The sequence below is a fragment of the Meriones unguiculatus genome, chromosome 6, assembly GCF_030254825.1.
Source record: "Meriones unguiculatus strain TT.TT164.6M chromosome 6, Bangor_MerUng_6.1, whole genome shotgun sequence".
NCBI lineage: Eukaryota > Metazoa > Chordata > Mammalia > Rodentia > Muridae > Meriones > Meriones unguiculatus.
The window spans coordinates 37825295-37844226 of NC_083354.1; the positions used below are offsets into that span (position 1 = coordinate 37825295).

The following is an 18932-nucleotide window of genomic DNA, read 5'->3' on the forward strand; positions in this document are numbered from 1 at the left end:
AGAAGGACCCAGAAAACACCAGATGGGAACAAGACTGCCCATTTCTCCTGGTGAGATTTGAAAAGAAATCTAAAGTAACCAAATCTACAGAGTAACTAAAACAGAATCCACCTCCTGGGGCTCAAGCAGTCTTAAGTTCACTGTAGCAATCAGCAGTGATCTGTCTGCATCAGTAATTAAAAACGGTCTCTGGAACTGGTTTTTGTTTTGTTGCTTTGGGACCCTATTTTATCTCTGCCCTATCAATAGCTCTCATTTGGGCAGTAATCCTTTCTTGTTCTTAAGGAAGAAGACAAGTTTACTGGGCACAACTCAATGGCCGGCCCTAATTCACTTGTTAAAGACTTCCCAGGAATGCTTTCTCATTCAGTCATGTCCATCTCATAATGTCTGCTGCCTGGCTTTACAGTGTATCATTTGACCCTCCCACAATTCCAGGAGGCAGGCACTGTCTTTCATTTGAACTCTCATTTGAAAGATGAAGGTGCCCAGGCTTACAGACACAAAATCGACTTGCTTAAGACCACAGAGTTCATATGTGACAGGGGCCTTTATTCAATCCAGGCTATCTGCACGTGGTGCTTTCAATCACAGGAAAAGAAAGGTCAGGAACAATGCTGATTTTTCAACTAGCTTGACCACAGCTTTATACAACACAAAGACATATGCATGTATTAGTAGAAGGTCATAGAAAATGAGTCATTTCTTCCCACCTCCTCAGTCATCGTCAACTGAGGAGCCCCTCAGGTAGCAATTTTTAGACATACATACTCTTCAGGCATAGCTTCTCAACCTTTAAGCTAAAATCAAGAGGCTAAAGTTTTGAGACACCCACATCAAAGTTTTAAAATATGACTGTCAACCTATTATACACTCCAATATCTTGCACGTTATAAAAAGGGGGAGGGGTATTCCTCCTGGAAACACTTACAAAACTGTGAAGCTGGGATTGTCCATTGTCCCTTGGTCCTTTATCCCCACTTGCCATGCAGTAGAGATTAAAAAAATAAATAAATAAACCTAAGAAAAGGGGAGAGACATGTCTCCCTTAGTCTAGCCATCCCACTGAAGGAACTAAATGAGAACGCTGTTCTACTGCCCTTTACAAATTTCAGAGTTATTAGGTGACAGTTAAAAAGGCAACTGCAACCCGAGCACACAGCACTGAGAGAACGGGAGAACGCTGATTCAAATAACACTCATCACGACCCAGTCCCTGGCTCCTGTCAATTACACAAAAGAGTCAGCTATTAAATATTAATGGCATGCATTTGCGCTGGAGCACCAAGAGCCCGCCTGCTACCAACCTCTGTTATGAAAGGAAAAACTGTCCCCGTTTTTCTGGGTAGAACCCCAGAACGCTGGGATTCCCATTCCCATGGGTGTTAGGTTCATTCTGTCTCTCCCGGAGGAGATGACAGGCTCATCCCACGTCCCAGGGAGGAGAAAGGACCGGAGGGTCCGGGCAGGGAGAACCAGGATCCCCTCAGCCCCCCAGCTGTCAGCCGCAGGCCGGGAGGCGGGGCGCGGCCGCCCCGGCTGTCCGCACAAAGAGAGTGGGCGAGCGGATGGGTGACCCTGCACCCCCGGCCACAGCGGGGACCACTCACCCAGCAGCAGCACGTTCTTCCCGGTCGGGAGCTTGGAGCGCGAGCGCGTGGACACCTCGCTGAGGATGCAGGACCTAACGGGGAGCAAAGCGCAGGCTGAGGCCGGGCCCGGCCGAGGACGGGAACCGCCGGCCCCAGCTCCCGGGAGGCCCCGCCCGGCCCCCAGCTCCCGCGGGGCACCGGGATCCCAGAGGCGTTCGCCCCGGCGAGGAGATAACCCGCGAGGGACCAGAGAGGGGTGCGGTCTTTACCAAAGGTTCTGCCCGTCCTCATCGTCGCCCGCCGCGGGGCCGCCGCTGCCCGACGCCAGCTCGTTAGCCAGGGGCCCGCTGGCGTAAGTCGAGGCGAGCCCGGGTGGAGATGAACCGAACGAGCCGACTCGCCCCACGGCCGCCATCTTGGTCGGGAATCACACCACTCCTGACAGGGCTGAAAGAGCGAGGCGGCGGCAGCGGCGGCGGCGGCGGCGGCGGCGGAGGGAACCCGGATATGGGCGTTCGGGGCTCCGGAGCTGACCGCGCCTGCGGGGGCGGGAACCAAGCCTGGGGGCGGGGACTGGGGCGGGGTTACCGGCGGAGCGGGACGCTGCTGCGCGTGCGCGCTAGGTCGGGGACAGCCGTCTGCGCATGCGCGGGCCGAAGTTCCTCCGGCTCTGTAGTGGCAGTGCTGGTTTTCCCTGTATCTTCAAGCTGAAACGCCGCCCGACGTGCCACCACCCGTCACCTGGGCTGCGGCAGCGAGGCGGCCAGGACAAGTCAGGTGAGAGGCGCAGCCTCCCACCCTGCAATGGGCGGTAAGCTGGGACCGACCTGGATATGCTGCGCTGCCCACCGTTCAGAGGGGCCACGCGGGGTCTGCAGCCTTCCCTACGCCTGTCCTGGGTTTCTGGCCTTTTCTCCTCACCTTCTCAACGGACAGGAGTACCTCAAGCTGAACCCACATCTGGAGCCGGTTCTTCCAGTTTCAGTTTCTATGCAGCTGCGTGACGGATAAATGTTGGCAACACTTGTAAAATTAATGGTCTTGATGGATTTTGGGTTTGGTTTTGTTTTCCCAATGGGAATTTAATGTAGTCCAGGCTGGACTCTTAACTGATCTTCCTGCCAACTCGCCCCAAGAGCTGAGGGAGCTTACCAGTTAGTTGCACGTCACCACGCCAGCCTCTGATCTTGATGTCTGAGATGTCCCTTGTGAGATTCGAAGAGACACCACACACACACACACACACACACACACACACACGAGTGATCCCTCGGTCAGGTGGTTAATACAGCAAGCACAGAGAACGTGAGCTACACCCAGATAATTCTCTATTAGAACTGTAGTGGCTAACAACATATTGGAATACCTGAGGCCCATTTCCAGAAAGAGTCGGTGGCCTTCAGGCTGTCCTACACCCTGTAAGAGCAATTGCTGGAGATAGTCTGGTTTTTGTACATCTTTCCCATAGTTGAAGACAGCTTGCTCTCGTGACCTCAACGATGCTGTTAGGCTAGCAAGAAAATCCACAGCCAAGCTCTGCGTTTGCCACAGGTCACTTTGCACTTCCTAGGCCCTGGGGGCTGGCTAATCTGAGTTCAGTTCATTGGCTTTGTAACCCCTGGTGATTGACTTACTGTCTCAGAATTTCAGGTGGTTTTTTTTTTTTTTTTATCTGTAAGGTGTGGGGCTAAAAGGAAGATTAAATGGGGTGACCCATGTAAAAGATTTACAACCATGCCTAGAAACTATAGGCGCCCAACCCGTGTTAATTAGTGTTTTTATTTTTAAATCTTTTTTTTTGTAAAAGTATTTATTTTTATTTTATGGGTATGGGTGTTTTGCCTGGATGTCTAACTGTGCACCACATGCATTCCTGTGCCCTGGTGCCAGTGGAGGCCCAAGGAGAGCACTGGACCACCTGGAACTGGGGTTACAGACTGTTGTGAGCTGTCATGGGGGTGTTGGAAATCGGACCTTGGTCCTCTGGAAGAGGAGCCAGTGCTCTTAATTGCTGATCCATCTCTCCAGCCCTATTACTCCGTGTGTGTGTGTGTGTGTGTGTGTGTGTGTGTGTGTGTACATGCATTCTCAAGAAAACAGTGGGTGTCCGTGCCCACTTTCCACCTTGTTTGAGATGGGGTCTCTTGTGGTTAGTTCATTTGTGGCTTACCACTGCATATGCAGGATAGTTGACCCTGGAGCTTCCAAGGACTCTTTTGCCCTTTCCTCCCCTTGTAGAAACACTGCTTGTCTGGCTTTATGTGGATTCTAGGCATCTTCACTTAGGCTGCAAGCACTTTACCTACAGAGCCATCTCCCCAGCCATTTTACTGATGTGAGAGAGAATCTATCTCACAAAGCTAAGGCTGGCTTTGACTCCCTTGTGTGAATGACGATGACCCTAAGCCACTGACCCTCCTGCCTTCAACCTCTCCAGTGCTGTAATTACAGGTGAAAACTACCTCACCTAGCTAATTATTATTAATGATTGTCTCTTCTTAACCTTTCAAACCATATCTCACCAACACCTGGTAAAGGTGGTCCTGATGAATTCCTGCAGCTAAAATTCATGTCGTTATGATTAGGAAAGGAACCAGAGATTTCCCATGATGCCAAAGAACCTGGGGGCTCCCCTGTCACAACCACAAAGGAAAGCTTTGTCAAACGGTGGCCTCTCTGAGACATGGTTCACTTTCTGCTCTATGTAATTGCTTCAGTCATCTTTATTCAGAGCATTTTCTCATATTCGTTTATACACAGAGTTGTGGTTTCCATATCAGATTTGCTTAGTCTGAGAAGTGTTTGCTTTCATAACAATGTCAGACCTTCAAATAGCTAATCAAAACTTAAACTGAGGTCAAAGTTATATTCCTGTGGGGATGGGGATGTAGCTCGGTTGAGTGCCTGTCTCTCATGCATTCAAGCCTGAGTTCAGTTCCTGGCACAGGAAACACCAAGTGTGTGGGATAGACTTATAATCTCAGCATTTAGGAAGTGGAGACAGGAGGATAGAAAGTTCAAGGCCATCCACAGGTACACAGCCAACTCAAGGGCAATCTGGGAAACATGTGACCCCACTTCCTAAAATGAAATAAAACAAGGGAAGTTCTGTATCTGTGACTTTGTAGCGTTGGTGTGCAGCGTTCTTTTATTAAGACACCTGATTAAAATGATTGCTTAAGTCTACCCTGTGCCAGGCTGCTTTCTGTGTAGTATGAATTTTCGTCTTCATCTTTGTGTTTTAAGATTTTCTTTTTCGCCAGGCAGTAGCAATGCACACCTTTGATCTCAGCACTTGGGAGGCAAAGGTAGGTGCATCTCTTGAGTTCGAGGCCAGCCTGGTCTACAGAGTGAGTTCCAGGACAGCCAAGGCTACACAGAGAAACCCTGTATTGAAAAACCAAAAAAAAAAAAAATTATATTTTTTAATTTTATGTGTATAAATGTCTGATATATGTATGTATCTATACCACAAGAGTGCCTGGTGCCAGAAGGTGTTGGATCACCTGGAACTGGAGTGACATGATTGAGTGCTACCATGTACTGCTAGGAGTTATACCTGGCTTCCCAGCCAGTACTCTTAATTGATGTGTCATCTTACCAGCCCCTCATTTAAAGATTTTTTTTTTAAAGATTGTACATGTGTGCATGTAGGCATGCATGTGTGTATGTGCTTATTAGGGAATATCTGTGCCATGTACATACAGGTAAATTTGGAAGCCAGGAGATGCCATTCGCTAACTCGGAACTGGAGCCACTGACCCTTGTAAGAGGCAGAGGTGTACCGGCAGCCAGACTCAGGTCTTCAGAAAGAGCAGTTTATGCCCTTAACCACTGAGCCATCTCTCCAACTGAGACAGGGTTTCTCTGTGTAGCCTCGGCTCTCCTGGACTCTCTTTGTAGACGAGACTGGCCTAGAACTCACAGCAATCTGCCTGCTTCTGCCTCCCTGAGTGCTGGGATTACACATGTGTGGCACCATGCCCAGTTTAATGATTTTTCTTAAATGAAATTCAAGTTAATAACTCATACGGCAACTTTTTTTTTAAACAACCTAACATTACTATCCAAAGATAAAATAATTTGATTACTTCCATGCTGAAGAATGATGGTAGGGAAATATTAAAAGTCTCTTTTTCTGTAATTAATCAATAATGTTTCTATGAGAGCGGAAAATTTTGTTAATGACGTAAAATAGTCTCAAATTTAAGATGAGGTGTTTTGGGCAGCATTCACGTGGTGAATGGCAGTTTTGCATGATGTCATATCGTCCAGCATGCTGTTTTGAAGTCCTCTGATGCATCACAGGCCAGAAACACCTTGGATTCATTATGCATTTGATTTTTTTTATTAATTGGGAGTTGTCCATTCAAAACCCTTTTACTGTTGCCAATTTTTTCAGTCCAGTTATGAAACCCTATGTAGAATCACAATTCACAAAAAAAAAAAAAAAAAAAAAAAGAATCACAATTCACAGTTAAAGACTATGTGATTTAAAGGCATGGGCTGGATATAGTAGCACATGCCTATAATTCTAGAGGCCAGCATAAGCAAGGTCTTGTCTAGAAGAAAAGGGGGGGAGTAGACGAGAGGATATGGATAGACTATATGCAAATATGGTGCCATTTGTTTGAAGCACTTTGGCACCATCAGTTGGTGGTACTCAGAGGGGTCCTGGGACCAATCCGCACTCACGTCATAGCAAAGGATGTCTGCATATGATACAGACTCCTAGATTTCTCTCTCCAGCCCAGAGCTGCTTCTGTGACTCAATACACCCACCTGCCACCTTCATACCTCCATGCAGATGTTTAATAAGCACTTCAAACTCGCCATGCCTCAAACTAGACTAGCTTTCTCCCATTAAAGCCTGGTCACCCCACTTCTCCGTTACAGAGAACCTTTTGTTATTCAGGACCAAAACTGAGTCATTTTTAACTTTTCTATTTCTCTCAAACTGAAACTGAGGAAGCCTGCTGTGCCCACCAACCTTCAGCATATAGCCACAATGCAACTTTATGTGCGTCTGTGTGTGTGTGTGTGAGAGAGAGAGAATACACATGCTACAGCACCTACCTGGAAATCAGAGAACAACTTCGTGGTTCCCTCTTTCCACCTTTACGTGGGCTCACACAGCAAGCGCTTTGACTCGACCCATCTCAACAACCCACAATGCAACTTCTTCTGACCCATCTACTCACAGCCCCTTGGTCTGAGCTGTAGTGTCATTTCTTAGTTATTGGATCTAATACTTGAATATAATGAGGTTTCTCTCTCTTCCCCTTTTATTCTCTTCCTCTCCTGCTAAAATGTTCTTCCCAAGAAGTCGCCCCTACTTTCATGTCTTCTGTGTTGTTTTCTGTTGCCCACTGAGTTTAGTTATGGTTGTTAGCATGAGTGGAGGGGTGTTTTGTTGGTAGCGGTTTTTGAGACAGGGCCTCATGTAGCACAAGCTAGCCTTATACTCACTATGTAGCTGTAGAGCCAAGGTTACCCTTGACCTCCTGATCTTCCTGCTTCTGCATCTCAGTTATAACAAGTGTGGGCCACTTCTCATCTCTTGTCTTCATTACTAAAAAGGCCTTCAACATGGCATCTAAAATGAAGTTCAGATGGGGATGTAGCTTGGTTGGTGGAACACTTGCCTAGTGTGCAGGAGGCCCTGGGTTTCACCTCTAGCGTTGCATCAGCCGAGCACGGTCTGGTCACCTGTAATTCCAGCCCTCTAGAGGAGGGTGAAGGATGACTATAAGTTCAGGATAGTCCTCATTTACATAGGGAGTTCAAGGACAGCCTGGGTCAGAGACCTTGCTCAAAAATAATACAATAAAGTGACCTTTTGAAATTATACTGACCATGTCACATTTTTGCCTAAAACACTACAATGACTCCTCATTTTTTATTGTGTGTGTGTACAGACATGTACATGTGTGTAGTACACATGTGTGTACTTAAGTATAGAGACCAGAAGCCAATGTCTGATCTTTTCCTCAGTTGCTCTCTATTTGTTGATACGGGGTCTCTTGGTGATCCTGGCGCTCACCAGTTGGCTAGGCTGAGTGTCAGCAAGTCTCCACCTCTCAGCACTGGGATACGTTTCTGCTGCCTGCCACATCTGGCTCTTTCTGTGGGTGCTGGGAATGCAAAGTTAGGTCCTCATGCTTGCTTGGCAAGCACTGTACTGACAGTCAGCTCCTTGCCCCTGTAACCCCTCATTTTAATCAGAGTAGAAGACAAAGAGCAATGATCTATAAGGCCATACAGGATCTGACCGCCACTGTCCATCCATGAGCAGCAGGCCTCATCAGCCCTGCTGCTGCTCCTTGAAAATGCTGTGTCGCTTTGCTTTGAGGCATCCATTCCAGCTCTTTCAGCAGGGAGGAACATGGAGGCACATCTCTGGGAGGCCAGCCTGGTGTACATAGCAAGCTCCAGGAAAGCCAGAACTACATAGTGAGACCCTGTCTCAAAAAAGAAAAATAAAACATAAAACTATAGATCCTTGAGGAGCGCATTGCACACTTTCTATTCTGGGATTTACTTTGGAAAGCTCGGGGCTTCCTGAGACAGACCGGCATGGTACCCTGGAATACTTGGGATGTGTTCAGGTCCTCCTGGATCACCTCGGATGCACTCCAGACGGCTCTGCTTTTTTGGTTTCTAATTCAGCTGAACTCCAGGAAAATGGACCACTAGCCAGAGGAGAGACGGCGCCTTCTCCCTCAGCTGCCTGGCTCCCAGGAGCCTGATGTCTTCGCTGCTTATCTTTCTCTCTTCTGTGTGTCAGCATCCTCTGCAAACTCCTCAGCTTCCCTGATGACACAGTTGGGTATTCTGACACAAGAACTCTGCCAAATTTGGTTCAGTTGGGGTTGGGGAAGAGAGAGCCACTTCCTCTCCCTGTGGGTTTGGAAACTGGGACAAAACCATCACTGCTCAAGCTGTCCCAGCTCTCATAGGCTGGCAGATAAGGCTTGCCTCACCCACTGTGCCAAATGCTTGCAGGTCACAGTTGGTATTAAAGCTTCACAAAGCCAAAACCAGAAGAAAGCAAAGGGCTCTACGGGACTGTATAGGCAACTCAATAAAACAGTCACGGAAGGGACCTCAGAATTTAAGTAGTCCATCACCTGTGCAATACCGAAGCTCTCCTCCCTCCGTCTCTCCCCCCAGGACCTAACAGCTCTGATGTTTGAGGAACAACAGTAATGCCAGAGTGGAAATCCTCACATACCTCCCCCCCCAAGAAGACCCAACCAGGGACCCCAAGAGACAGCAGTCTCAAAGTGCTTGTTTTGCTTATCCTATTGTAAATGCCTCTTGAGGAGGGAAGGGAAGGATGAAGCAAATGCTTCGTTTTCCTGATCTCTCTCTCAATAATTATAGATCTAACACCTCTCCTTTCCTCACCTAGAAGTGTGTCTGTGTGCGTGGTGTCTTGGTGTACACATGTGAGCGTGTAGCTGTGTGCACACAGCGCCCATGCAGAGGCCAGAGGAAGACATTACTCCCCCTTATTCCTTTGAGACAGGGTCTCTCACTAAATAGGAAGATCAGTGTTTGGGTTAGACTGGCTGGCCAGTGTTTGGGAATGTGTTTGTCTACCCAGCAATGATGGGTATGCAGCCAGGCCCACCTTTTTACATGAGTGCTGGGGATTGGAACTCAGGGGCTCGTGCTTGCAGAGCAAGCATTCCCACCCACTGAGCCATCTCCTGGAGTCCTCGGTCCCTCAGGGATGGTTGTCAGGAGTCCCACCACTCAGCTTCAAATCTTAGTAAAAAGAAATGTGGAAATGCCAGGCAGGACAAAGCAGAAATACAGTGCTGCACATTTACAATCCCAGCACTCTGAGGATGGAGGCCAGGCTAGGCTAGGTGAAACTATGTCATCTGTCTATCATCTATCTATCTATCTATCTATCTCATGAGATTCTCCTCTCACACACACAGACACACAAACACACACTTTATCCCCCTCAGAAAACACCAGAAAGAGAATTGTGTATTGGAATTCCTGTATTAATTCCTTTCCTGCTCCTGTGATAAAATAGCCTGGCATACACAACTTAAGAGAGAAAAGATTTATTTCGGCTTCAGCCTCCAGGGTACTGTCCTTTGTGGTGGGGAAGATGGGAGAGCAAGAGCCTGAGGCAGCTGGTCACATGGCAGCCACAGTCAGGAAGCAGAGAGAGGTGCACGCTGCCTTTCGGCTGCCTTCCTCCTCCTTACCAAGTCAGACCCCAGCTGGCCACTTTTACGGTAGGTCTTTCCACCTCAGCAAACCTAATCAAGAGAATTCTTCATAGCTGGGCACACACCTGGAAGTCCACCACTCAGGAGACAGGGACAGAGAGAGCTCTCTGAATTTGAGGCCAGCCTGGTTTACATAAGTTCCAGGACAGTCAAGACTACATAGAGAGACCCTGTCTTAAAAACAAAACAAAAATCTAATCCTTCATAATCCTACACAAAGGCTCCCTCACCTAGAGAAAGCCCGGAGCCTTCCCTGGCAGTTCTAGAGCTTGTCTGGTTGGTAGACATAGAAACCATCACATTCCCACACAACTTTTGTTGTTAGCCCGCAGAGGGATAGCAGCCCCCTCTGTGGCCTTGGCTGGCCTATAACTCACTGTGTAGCACAAGCTGGCCTCAGATTCTACAACACTCTTCCTGCCTCAGCACCCCCAGTGCCGGATTGCAGGAAGGGCCATTACCCTGGGGTTTATGAGGGTTGGAGGTGGAACCCAGTGCCTTCTGCATGCTAGATGAGCACTGAGAGCCGAGCTACGCGCCATGCTCAGTGGGAATGTTTTAATGCTGCTTCCTAGATGCCCAGAGTTAACATTCTCCTGACTCCTACAGGAAGAGATCTCTGTTCAGAGTTCTGCAGAGGGAGGTCTCCTGACTTTGGTCACAAAGGCAATTAAGTCTTTTTGCTTCCGAGGCTCTGTGTTAGGCATAATGGAAAAAAACAGGAAATGTGTTATTTTTGGCAAAGTGCTACCTTTGTGGCTGCAGGTGATGTCATAGTCATACTAATTCACTTCAGTCTAAAGCTGGAGGTGATTTTTTTTTTCACTCTTTGAAAAGTAAACCTGGAATCATAATCTGGTACATCTTGTCCTTACAAAAGCATCTGTGGGAGGAGTGAGAGAGAATTGCCTTGGTGGGAATTCTTATTTGCAAAATTACGTTCAGTGAGAGACCCGGTGTCAAAACAATCAGGTGCTGGCACAGTGGCACATGCCTGTAATCCCAGCACTTTGGGGGACCTACATACACTCATGGGCATGCATGAACATGAAAATGAAATGATCTTCTGATCTTTATTTTTTTCTAAAATTATTTTATTTTATGCGTATGAGTGTTTGCCTATGTGTGTGTATGTGTACCACATGCATGACCCCTGGAAGCCAGAAGGTGGGGATCAGATGAAGTCTGGATCACTGAGTGCACTAGATGCTCTTCCAGGGGACGTGAGTTCGGTTCCCAGCACCCACATCAGATGGCTCACAACTGTCTGTTACTCCAGCTCCAGAGATCCCATGCCTCTAAAAGGGCACCCATTCCCAGTTGCACATACATACCCACAGAGAAGCAAAGACATACACATGATTAGAAATACTGAAAATATTTTTTAAGTGTTTGGACTCAATGTTTGCAGCAAAATATGTGAGACAGGGACTTACAGTACAGTGCAGTGACTTACAGTTCAGTGCAGTGACTTACAGTACAGTTGACCCCCTGAGGAGCTGCAACCTTGGAGCTCTGTTCCCTCAGCTCTTACTAGGGTTACTGGAAAAAAGTAAATCGACAAATCTATCTGGCATACTGTTGGGACTTTGTGTTAGTGAACACGCCCGTGAACCTTCTGTCCCTAGCCCTCCTCACTTTCTTCCTCTCTTTCACTATTTTTGTTCGGGATCTCGTGTAGCCCAGGCTGGAGAATGAACCTGAACTTCTGATCCTCCTGTCTTTACTTCCAGAATGCTTGGGTTACAGGAACAGCCTGCCATGCCTGTTTCGCACAGTAGTGGGGTCAGAGCTCAGGGCCTCCTGCATGCTGGGCACGCTACCTACTGAGCCACACCCCCAACCCCTGGTTATTCTTATCTGAGATATACTTACAAATCCACTTTATGGAACAGTTTCAAGTTTAGACAGCTTAAGTCTTTCTTTCATACCCCAGGCCCTCCTACACAGGGATGGTGCTGCCCACAGTGGCCTAGGCCCTCCACAACAATTAGCAATCAAGAAGATCCCTCACCAACCTGATCTGGGAAATTCCTCTTTTGAAGTTCCTTCTTTCCAGACATCTCAAGTTGACAATAAAAACTAAGCAGCCACACTCCTGTGATCTCAGCACTCAGGGAGGCAGATGCGGGCAGATCTCTATGAGTTCAAGGCCAACCTGGTCTACAAAGCAAGTCAAGGAGAGCCAGGGCTACAGAGAGAAACCCTGTCTCAAAAATAATAATAATAAAAGCCTTTGGAACCTCCTTAAAACCCAAACTCTGACTTAAAAGGCCTGCAGTAGGACAGCAAGCCACAGCTGGATCACAAGCCAGCATTCTGCAGCAGAAAGAGGCAGGCTCTGTTGGCTTGCTTTGGTTTGGTTACGGGATTTCACTGCGTAGCTCCAGGCTGGCCTGGAATTCAGTGTGTCTTACAGGGTGACCTTGAACTCCCCTGGCAGTCTTTCTAGTCAGTCCCTTAAGCTCTGGAATTACACACCAACTGAAGTCATGTTATTGAGCTTACCATTTTCTTTTTTTAATTAAATTTTTATTTTTTATATTAATTATAGTTTATTCACTTTGTATCCCAGCTGTAGCTCCCTCCTTCCTCACCTCCCTCTCTTCTCTCCTCCTATATCCCTCTTGAGCTTACCATTTTCTTATTTTTCTTTTATTGTTATTGAAACGGCTTCCTCTCTGGTCTGGAGCTTCCAGTGAGTGTGGTTCATATGGTAGAGGGAACCACAAAACTTGTCTGTTTCTTTTCCTGTCACTGTGGTACAATACTGACAAAAGGTAGCTTAAGGGAAAATATTTATTCTGGCTCATAGTTAGAGAGCACACTCAAGCCCTGTAGAAAAGCTAAAGGAACAGAGAGCTTGAGGCAGCGGGTCACATCCACAGTCAGGGTCAGAAAGGGATGAACGCATGCTGATGCTCAGCTCAAGGAGCATCTCCATCTCTGCCATCTCCGTCTACAGCATCTCCATCTACAGCATCTCCATCTATGCCATCTCCATCTAGAGCATCTCCATCTATGCCATCTCTATCTAGAGCATCTCCATCTATGCCATCTCCATCTTTGCCGTTTCCAAATAGAGCATCTCCATCTATGCCATCTCCATCTAGAGCATCTCCATCTAGAGCATCTCCATCTATGCCATCTCTATCTAGAGCATCTCCATCTATGCCATCTCCATCTATGCCATCTCTATCTAGAGCATCTCCATCTATGCCATCTCCATCTAGAGCATCTCCATCTATGCCATCTCTATCTATAGCATCTCCATCTATGCCATCTCCATCTATAGCATCTCCATCTAGAGCACCCAGGATTCCAGCCAGGAAATGCTGCTGTCCACAGGTGGTTTTCCCACCGTAGTGAGGGCAATCAATGCCCTCCCTCAGAGACAAGCCCAGAGTCCAGGCCACTGCAGAGTCTGTCAAGTTAGCAATCAACTACATCAGTCACAGAACTGAAGCAGCCTCATTGTTACCAGGATGAACTTGCAGGAAAGCATGAGGAAGTGTAGCTGCCCAGGCTTGGGAAGTGGGGCTAAATTGTCTCTCCTAAGCTTTAAGGACGGGAAATTCCCAGATGATCATTTGAGTTTTACAAAAAGTGGTCTGATCTGTGTATCCCTACTGGAATACACACTGTATTCCTAACAGTGCCCCGGGCCACTGTTCATGTATGAAGCTGAACATACGTCCCACGTCAAGTGCTGGATTCAGGCTCTCCTCCTTCAGCAGCTTCTAATACCCCTGTCCCTTGTGTGCTCAGTTTGCATCAAGGCAGGATCAATAATCATAAAAGATGCACCCAAATTTCCAGACCTATCTGGCATACGGGATGACTTCAAGGCCAATGCAGGCAAAATAAACCCCCAAAAGTAGAGTAGGGATATAGTTCAATAAGAGAGCCTTTCTTGAGCCCTTCTCCAAGGTGAGAACCTTTAGTTGGCCTTCATGCTTCTGTGTCCATATTGAGGTAACAGACTCCAAGGTAAAGCTGGAGATAGACTTTCAGTGTCTTTTCCTGGATCTAGAACAGAAGGAAATGAATATTCTTAGAATCAACTGGCACCATACACCTCTCCGATTCTTTACATCATGTTAGATGTGCTTCATGCATTGTCTTTCAAAGTCCTCAAAGACTCAGATAATCTCTGGAAACTAGACTAGCAGATGACAGAAGTAATGGGTAGACTCCCATCTCTTCTCAGGTAGCTAAGCTGGACTGTAAGCCCCTGGGACCTTCTCCTCCCTCCTACTCCCATCTCCCCATAGGAGCGCTGATGGCAGGTGTCCCCACCCCCAGCACCTGGCTTTGGTTTTTCTTAAACTTGGGCTCCAGGGATTGAACTCAGACCAGCAGGCTTTTGCAGCAATCAAGAGTTTTACACACTGAGCCATCTTTCCCAGCTTTACAATATGATTGTTCTAGTTTGCTTTCGTTTATTTATTTGTTTGTTTAATGTATTGGGTACTTTGTGTGTACATCTGTACAGCAGAAGGTGATATCAGACAGGTGTGAGCTTGTCATGTAGGTGCTGGGAATTGAACTCAGGACCTTCGGAAGAGCCATCTCTCCAGCTCCCTAGTTTGCTTTCTGTTGCTGTGATAAAATTGACCAAAACCAATCTGTGGAGGAAAGTACTTATTTGGCTTACATATCCTCAATCATGTCCTTCACTATGGGACATCAGGGCAGGAACTAAAGCAGAGATAGTTGAAGAACACTGCTTCCTGGCTTGCTCAGACTGCTTTCTTTACCACCCAGGACCCAGGGGTGACACTCCTTCCAGTGTTCTGCGCCCTCTCATATCAATCAGTAATCAAGAAAATGCCCCACAGATTTTCCTGCAGGCCAATCTGGGAGGGGCATTTTCTCCCTCGACACTGCCCACTTCTCAAAGGATCTTGACCTGTGTCAAGTTGGCAAAAAAAGAAACAAACAAACAAACAAAAAAACCAGCACAACAATTTCATTAACTGTGGTCCTTATGCTGTAATTTGATGTCCCCATCTGTTCATCTGGTTCATCCTGTGTCCTTCCATTCTAATTTTCTATTGTTATACTGTTTGAGACAAGTGTCACTGTGGCCCAGGCTGATCCGGGATTCTGGATAGCCTGCTGTTAATCCTTTGTTTATTTGCTCACACCCCTTCGCCCTTCTCCTCTCTATCTTATCCTCAGCCTTTCTGTGCCACTCTGCTGGAAGCTCATCCCCTGCCCTGCCCAGGCAAGACAGCAAATCATTGCATAATCCCTTCTCTTCAGGGCTCCTGATCAGTGCTCCGGACTGGATGTAAAGAACCAGCCAACAGCAGCTTCTAAAGAGTGGGGAGTGAGGGGGTTATTTTTAGGGCACTGTAATGTAAAAAACTCTTGCCAGACTGGCCTAGGAGACAGGGGAGTGTCCTCAGCCCTCCGGGAAATGAGGGTTTTTTTCTATTTTAGCCTGTAGCCAGAGTGAGTTGTCTGTAAGAGTTGGGAAGAGTTCACTGATCACTTCTCTGCAGGATTTAACACACAGCTGTGGAAAGCTTTAAGCAGCTGGAGTTTAGGTCCTTTCCCCGATTGATGGCCTTTGTTTATGAGGTAAAATCCATAGCCCTGATTCTACTACAGTTTTGTTTTGTTTCGTTTCGTTTTGTTTTCGAGATAGGGTTTCATGTGTCCTACACTGGCCTCCCTCACTTACTATGTAGCTAAGCGTAGCCTTGAACTTCTGGCTCCCCTGCCTCTGCCTGTGAATACTGAGACTGCAGCTGTGCTCCACTTCGCCATTTGCTGAAGTGCTGGGAGCGACAAGGACTTCCTGTGTGAACACCCAGCCCGCTACGCTACATCCCTAATCTCTCATTTTTCTTCTACGTTTATCCATGAGTGTGTGTGTGTGTGTGTGATAGCATATGTGTCAAAGTGGTCAGAGGACAACTTGTGAGAGTCAGTTCCAGGAGTCAAACTCACTTCATCAGGCTTGTTGGTAAGTGCTTTTACTTGCTTAGCCATTTTCACTGCCTCTTCTCATTCATTCATTCATTCATTCATTCATTCATTCATTTTGGTGTTCTAAGATAGTCCCATGTAACTCAGGCTTGCCTCAGACTAAGTATGTATCTGAGAATGACTTTTAGTCCTCCTGCCTTGACCAGCCAAATGCTGAGATTTACAGGTGTATGCCACCATAACTGGCTCCCGTACCATATACTTTTTCTTAGAAATACATGGTTTATTTTTTAAACCCTTTTTACACTTACTTATTGTGTGTATATAAAAATATGTTAGGGTCTTCTGAATCTTTTTGAATATTTTATTTTTATTATGGGGTGTACGATCATCAGTGCAGATGCTCAGAGAAGAAGTACCCATAACCACTGATCCATCTCTTCCGCCCCTGACGTAGGGTCTTTTGAAACCCACTGTTGCCTTGCAAGGTCTATTTGACTTTAAGTAGCAGAAATAGCTATTACTGTGGGCCATGGGAAAAAAGCAATTTGCAATGTTGTCTTAGTTACTTTTCTGTACTTTCAGAGAGTGAGAGTCCATGGCCATCAATAGGCCAGCAAGCAAGCACTTACGCCATAGCTGAGGGTTCACATTTTGAAACTCAACCAGGAGGCAGAGAGGGTTAAGTAGCAAAAATGTGGTATTCCAAAACCTCAAAGCCCACCTCTGATGACACACCTCCTCCTCCAACAAGAACATATTGCCTAATCCTTACCAAACAGTTCCACCAGCTGGGGACCAACTATTCAAAGATAAGAGCCTCTGAGGACTATTCTCATTCAAACAACCTTAAATGGCAACCTTCTCCTTTGTGGTTCCCATCCCCCAAATCCATGCTAAGAATAAGTGATGTCAGCCATTCTCTATCCAGTCAGCAAGTCTGGGCAGATGACAGCATGGAAACGCCCCTGAAAGCTGAGAGGGCAGCATCTGCAAGACTCCAGTGTCACAGCAAGCCGTGAGGGGATGACGCGACTCCCTCTGGCCATGCCAATTAAACCCAGCGAGTAGGAGATGACAATGCAGCCCCTGGTGCCCGGAAGAGGCCCAGGTGGACATTGTTTTCACAGCTCCTCAGAAGAGACGAAACCGCTTTCTTTTCTTTTTGACTATAGAAAGCAGTGTATCTTTTCAGTAACTACAGAGCGCTTAGGAACTATGAAAAGCCAGGCATGGAGGCACGCTCCTATAATCCCAATGCTCAGTAGGCAGACGCAGAGAGACTCTTGCATGTTTGAGGCCAGCTTGCTCTGCAGGGTAAGCTCCAGGCCATCCAGGGCTACACCATAAGACCCTGCCACAAAACATGATAGATAGATAGATAGATAGATAGATAGATAGATAGATAGATAGATAGGAGTAGCTATAATTTGTTTTTGTCATATTTTATTAACTCATAAATAAAATATGTAAGTAAATTTCAGATAGTTTTTAAATTTACGTTTTTCACTTTTTTGTGTGTGTGGGTGGGTGGGGAACAGGCAGCGGGACACAGGATTTTATGTAACCCAAGTCAACCTTGAACTCTCGCTGTCAACGTAAATGACCTTGAACTCCTGAGCCTCCTGCCTCCCCCTCCCAAGTTCTGGGGTGACAGCGCTACCATGCTTGGCTCCAGCTCTTCTGTAATATAATCGTATATTGGAGCTAGGTAGGATCTTTCTACATGGACAGCCTGTGTCCTGTTTTCCATGAATCATACATAGTTTATGTGGCTGGGGATGAAGCTCCATAACAGAGAATTTGCCTAACATGAACAAGGCCAAGGCCCTGGGTTTGATTCCCGAGTACCACACACACACACACACACACACACACACACACACACACATACTACTACTAATAAAAATAATAATACCACTTAAATATTTCTGTCATTTCAGTTATATTCTCTCGCACGTGGTTGTACCATAAACCACTTGGTCACTTTTCTTTGAGTCTCAGTGACTGTGGCTGATGCTTTTCCTGTATATCACTCAACAGCTGAGTGTTCCCTCATGCCATTACAGAGTCAGACAGTGGTGAATCCAGGCAGATAGGATGGCTCAGTGGCTCTTCCAGGTTGGTTTCTCTGGCTGTGATAAAACACTGGCTAAACGAAGCTTGGGAGAAGAAGCTTTACTGGGCTACATGTCCATCGCAAAGGGAGATCTGGGTAGAAACTGAAGCAGAGACCATGGAGGAGTACTGTTTACTGGCTTGCTCCCACGGCTTGCTCAGCTTTAATGCCGTCCAGGGGTGGCACTGCCCACAGTGGGCCATGCCCTCCCACATCAGCCACTACAAGAAAATGTCCCACAAACTCGCCTACAGGCCAAACTGATAGAGGCGTCTTCTCAATTGAGTTCTCTCTTTCCAAGTAACCCTCTTACAGCAGATTGACAGAAACCAGCGCAGTGGGCAGAGTGCTTGCTGGGCTAGCATGAGGACCCGAGTGACTCTCTACCATCTACTTAAAAGCCAGGCCTAGCTGCATGTGTCTCACGGCAGCACGGGGATGAAGACGGATGCATACTCTGGCCTTGCTGGCCAGTCAGACTGTCCCTGGCGTCAGTGAAAGACTCCATCTCAAAAATAAAGTGGAGAAGCCATTGAGGAACACACCCCAACACCTACTTCTTGAAACTACATACAATTATATACACACACATACACACACATATACAATACATGCAGATACCACATATATGCATGCATACAGACAAATACACATGTACACACACACACATGAAAGATAGTGAGTCCAAACATCTGGAACCTCAGGGCTGGGGATATAGTTCAATTGGTAGTGTGCATACAAAGCCCTTGCTTTGATCCCCAGCACCACACAAACTAGGCATAGTAACACACAGTTATACATATTACACATAGTAATCCCAGCATTTGCGAGGTAGAATCAGGAAGACCAGGAGTCTAAAGTCATTGTGGTCTACAGTGAGGCTAGCCTAGGCTACATGGGACCCTATGTGGAGTGAGGGAGTCTGTCACATGGGGACAACTTTCCTCAGGTGGGGAACACAGGCCAGGCCAGCAGCATTCAGTCCCAGAATCCCCAAGCTGGCAAATGCCTGAGACAGCTCCCTTA

General features: G+C 47.0%; 1 protein-coding gene across 1 annotated transcript in view; it reads right to left on the minus strand.

Annotated features, from left to right (window-relative positions):
• The window catches only part of Dync1li1 (dynein cytoplasmic 1 light intermediate chain 1), a 34575-nt gene extending 32446 nt beyond the window's left edge, over nucleotides 1-2129 (minus strand). Inside the window, exons 1-2 of the mRNA XM_060385113.1 lie at nucleotides 1862-2129; nucleotides 1611-1684 (exon numbers count right to left, since the gene is read on the minus strand). Coding sequence (XP_060241096.1) covers nucleotides 1611-1684; nucleotides 1862-2007 — 220 coding nt within the window. The 5' untranslated portion in view covers nucleotides 2008-2129. The remainder of the gene's footprint in view (nucleotides 1-1610; nucleotides 1685-1861) is intronic.
• Between the last annotated feature and the right edge of the window lie 16803 nt (nucleotides 2130-18932).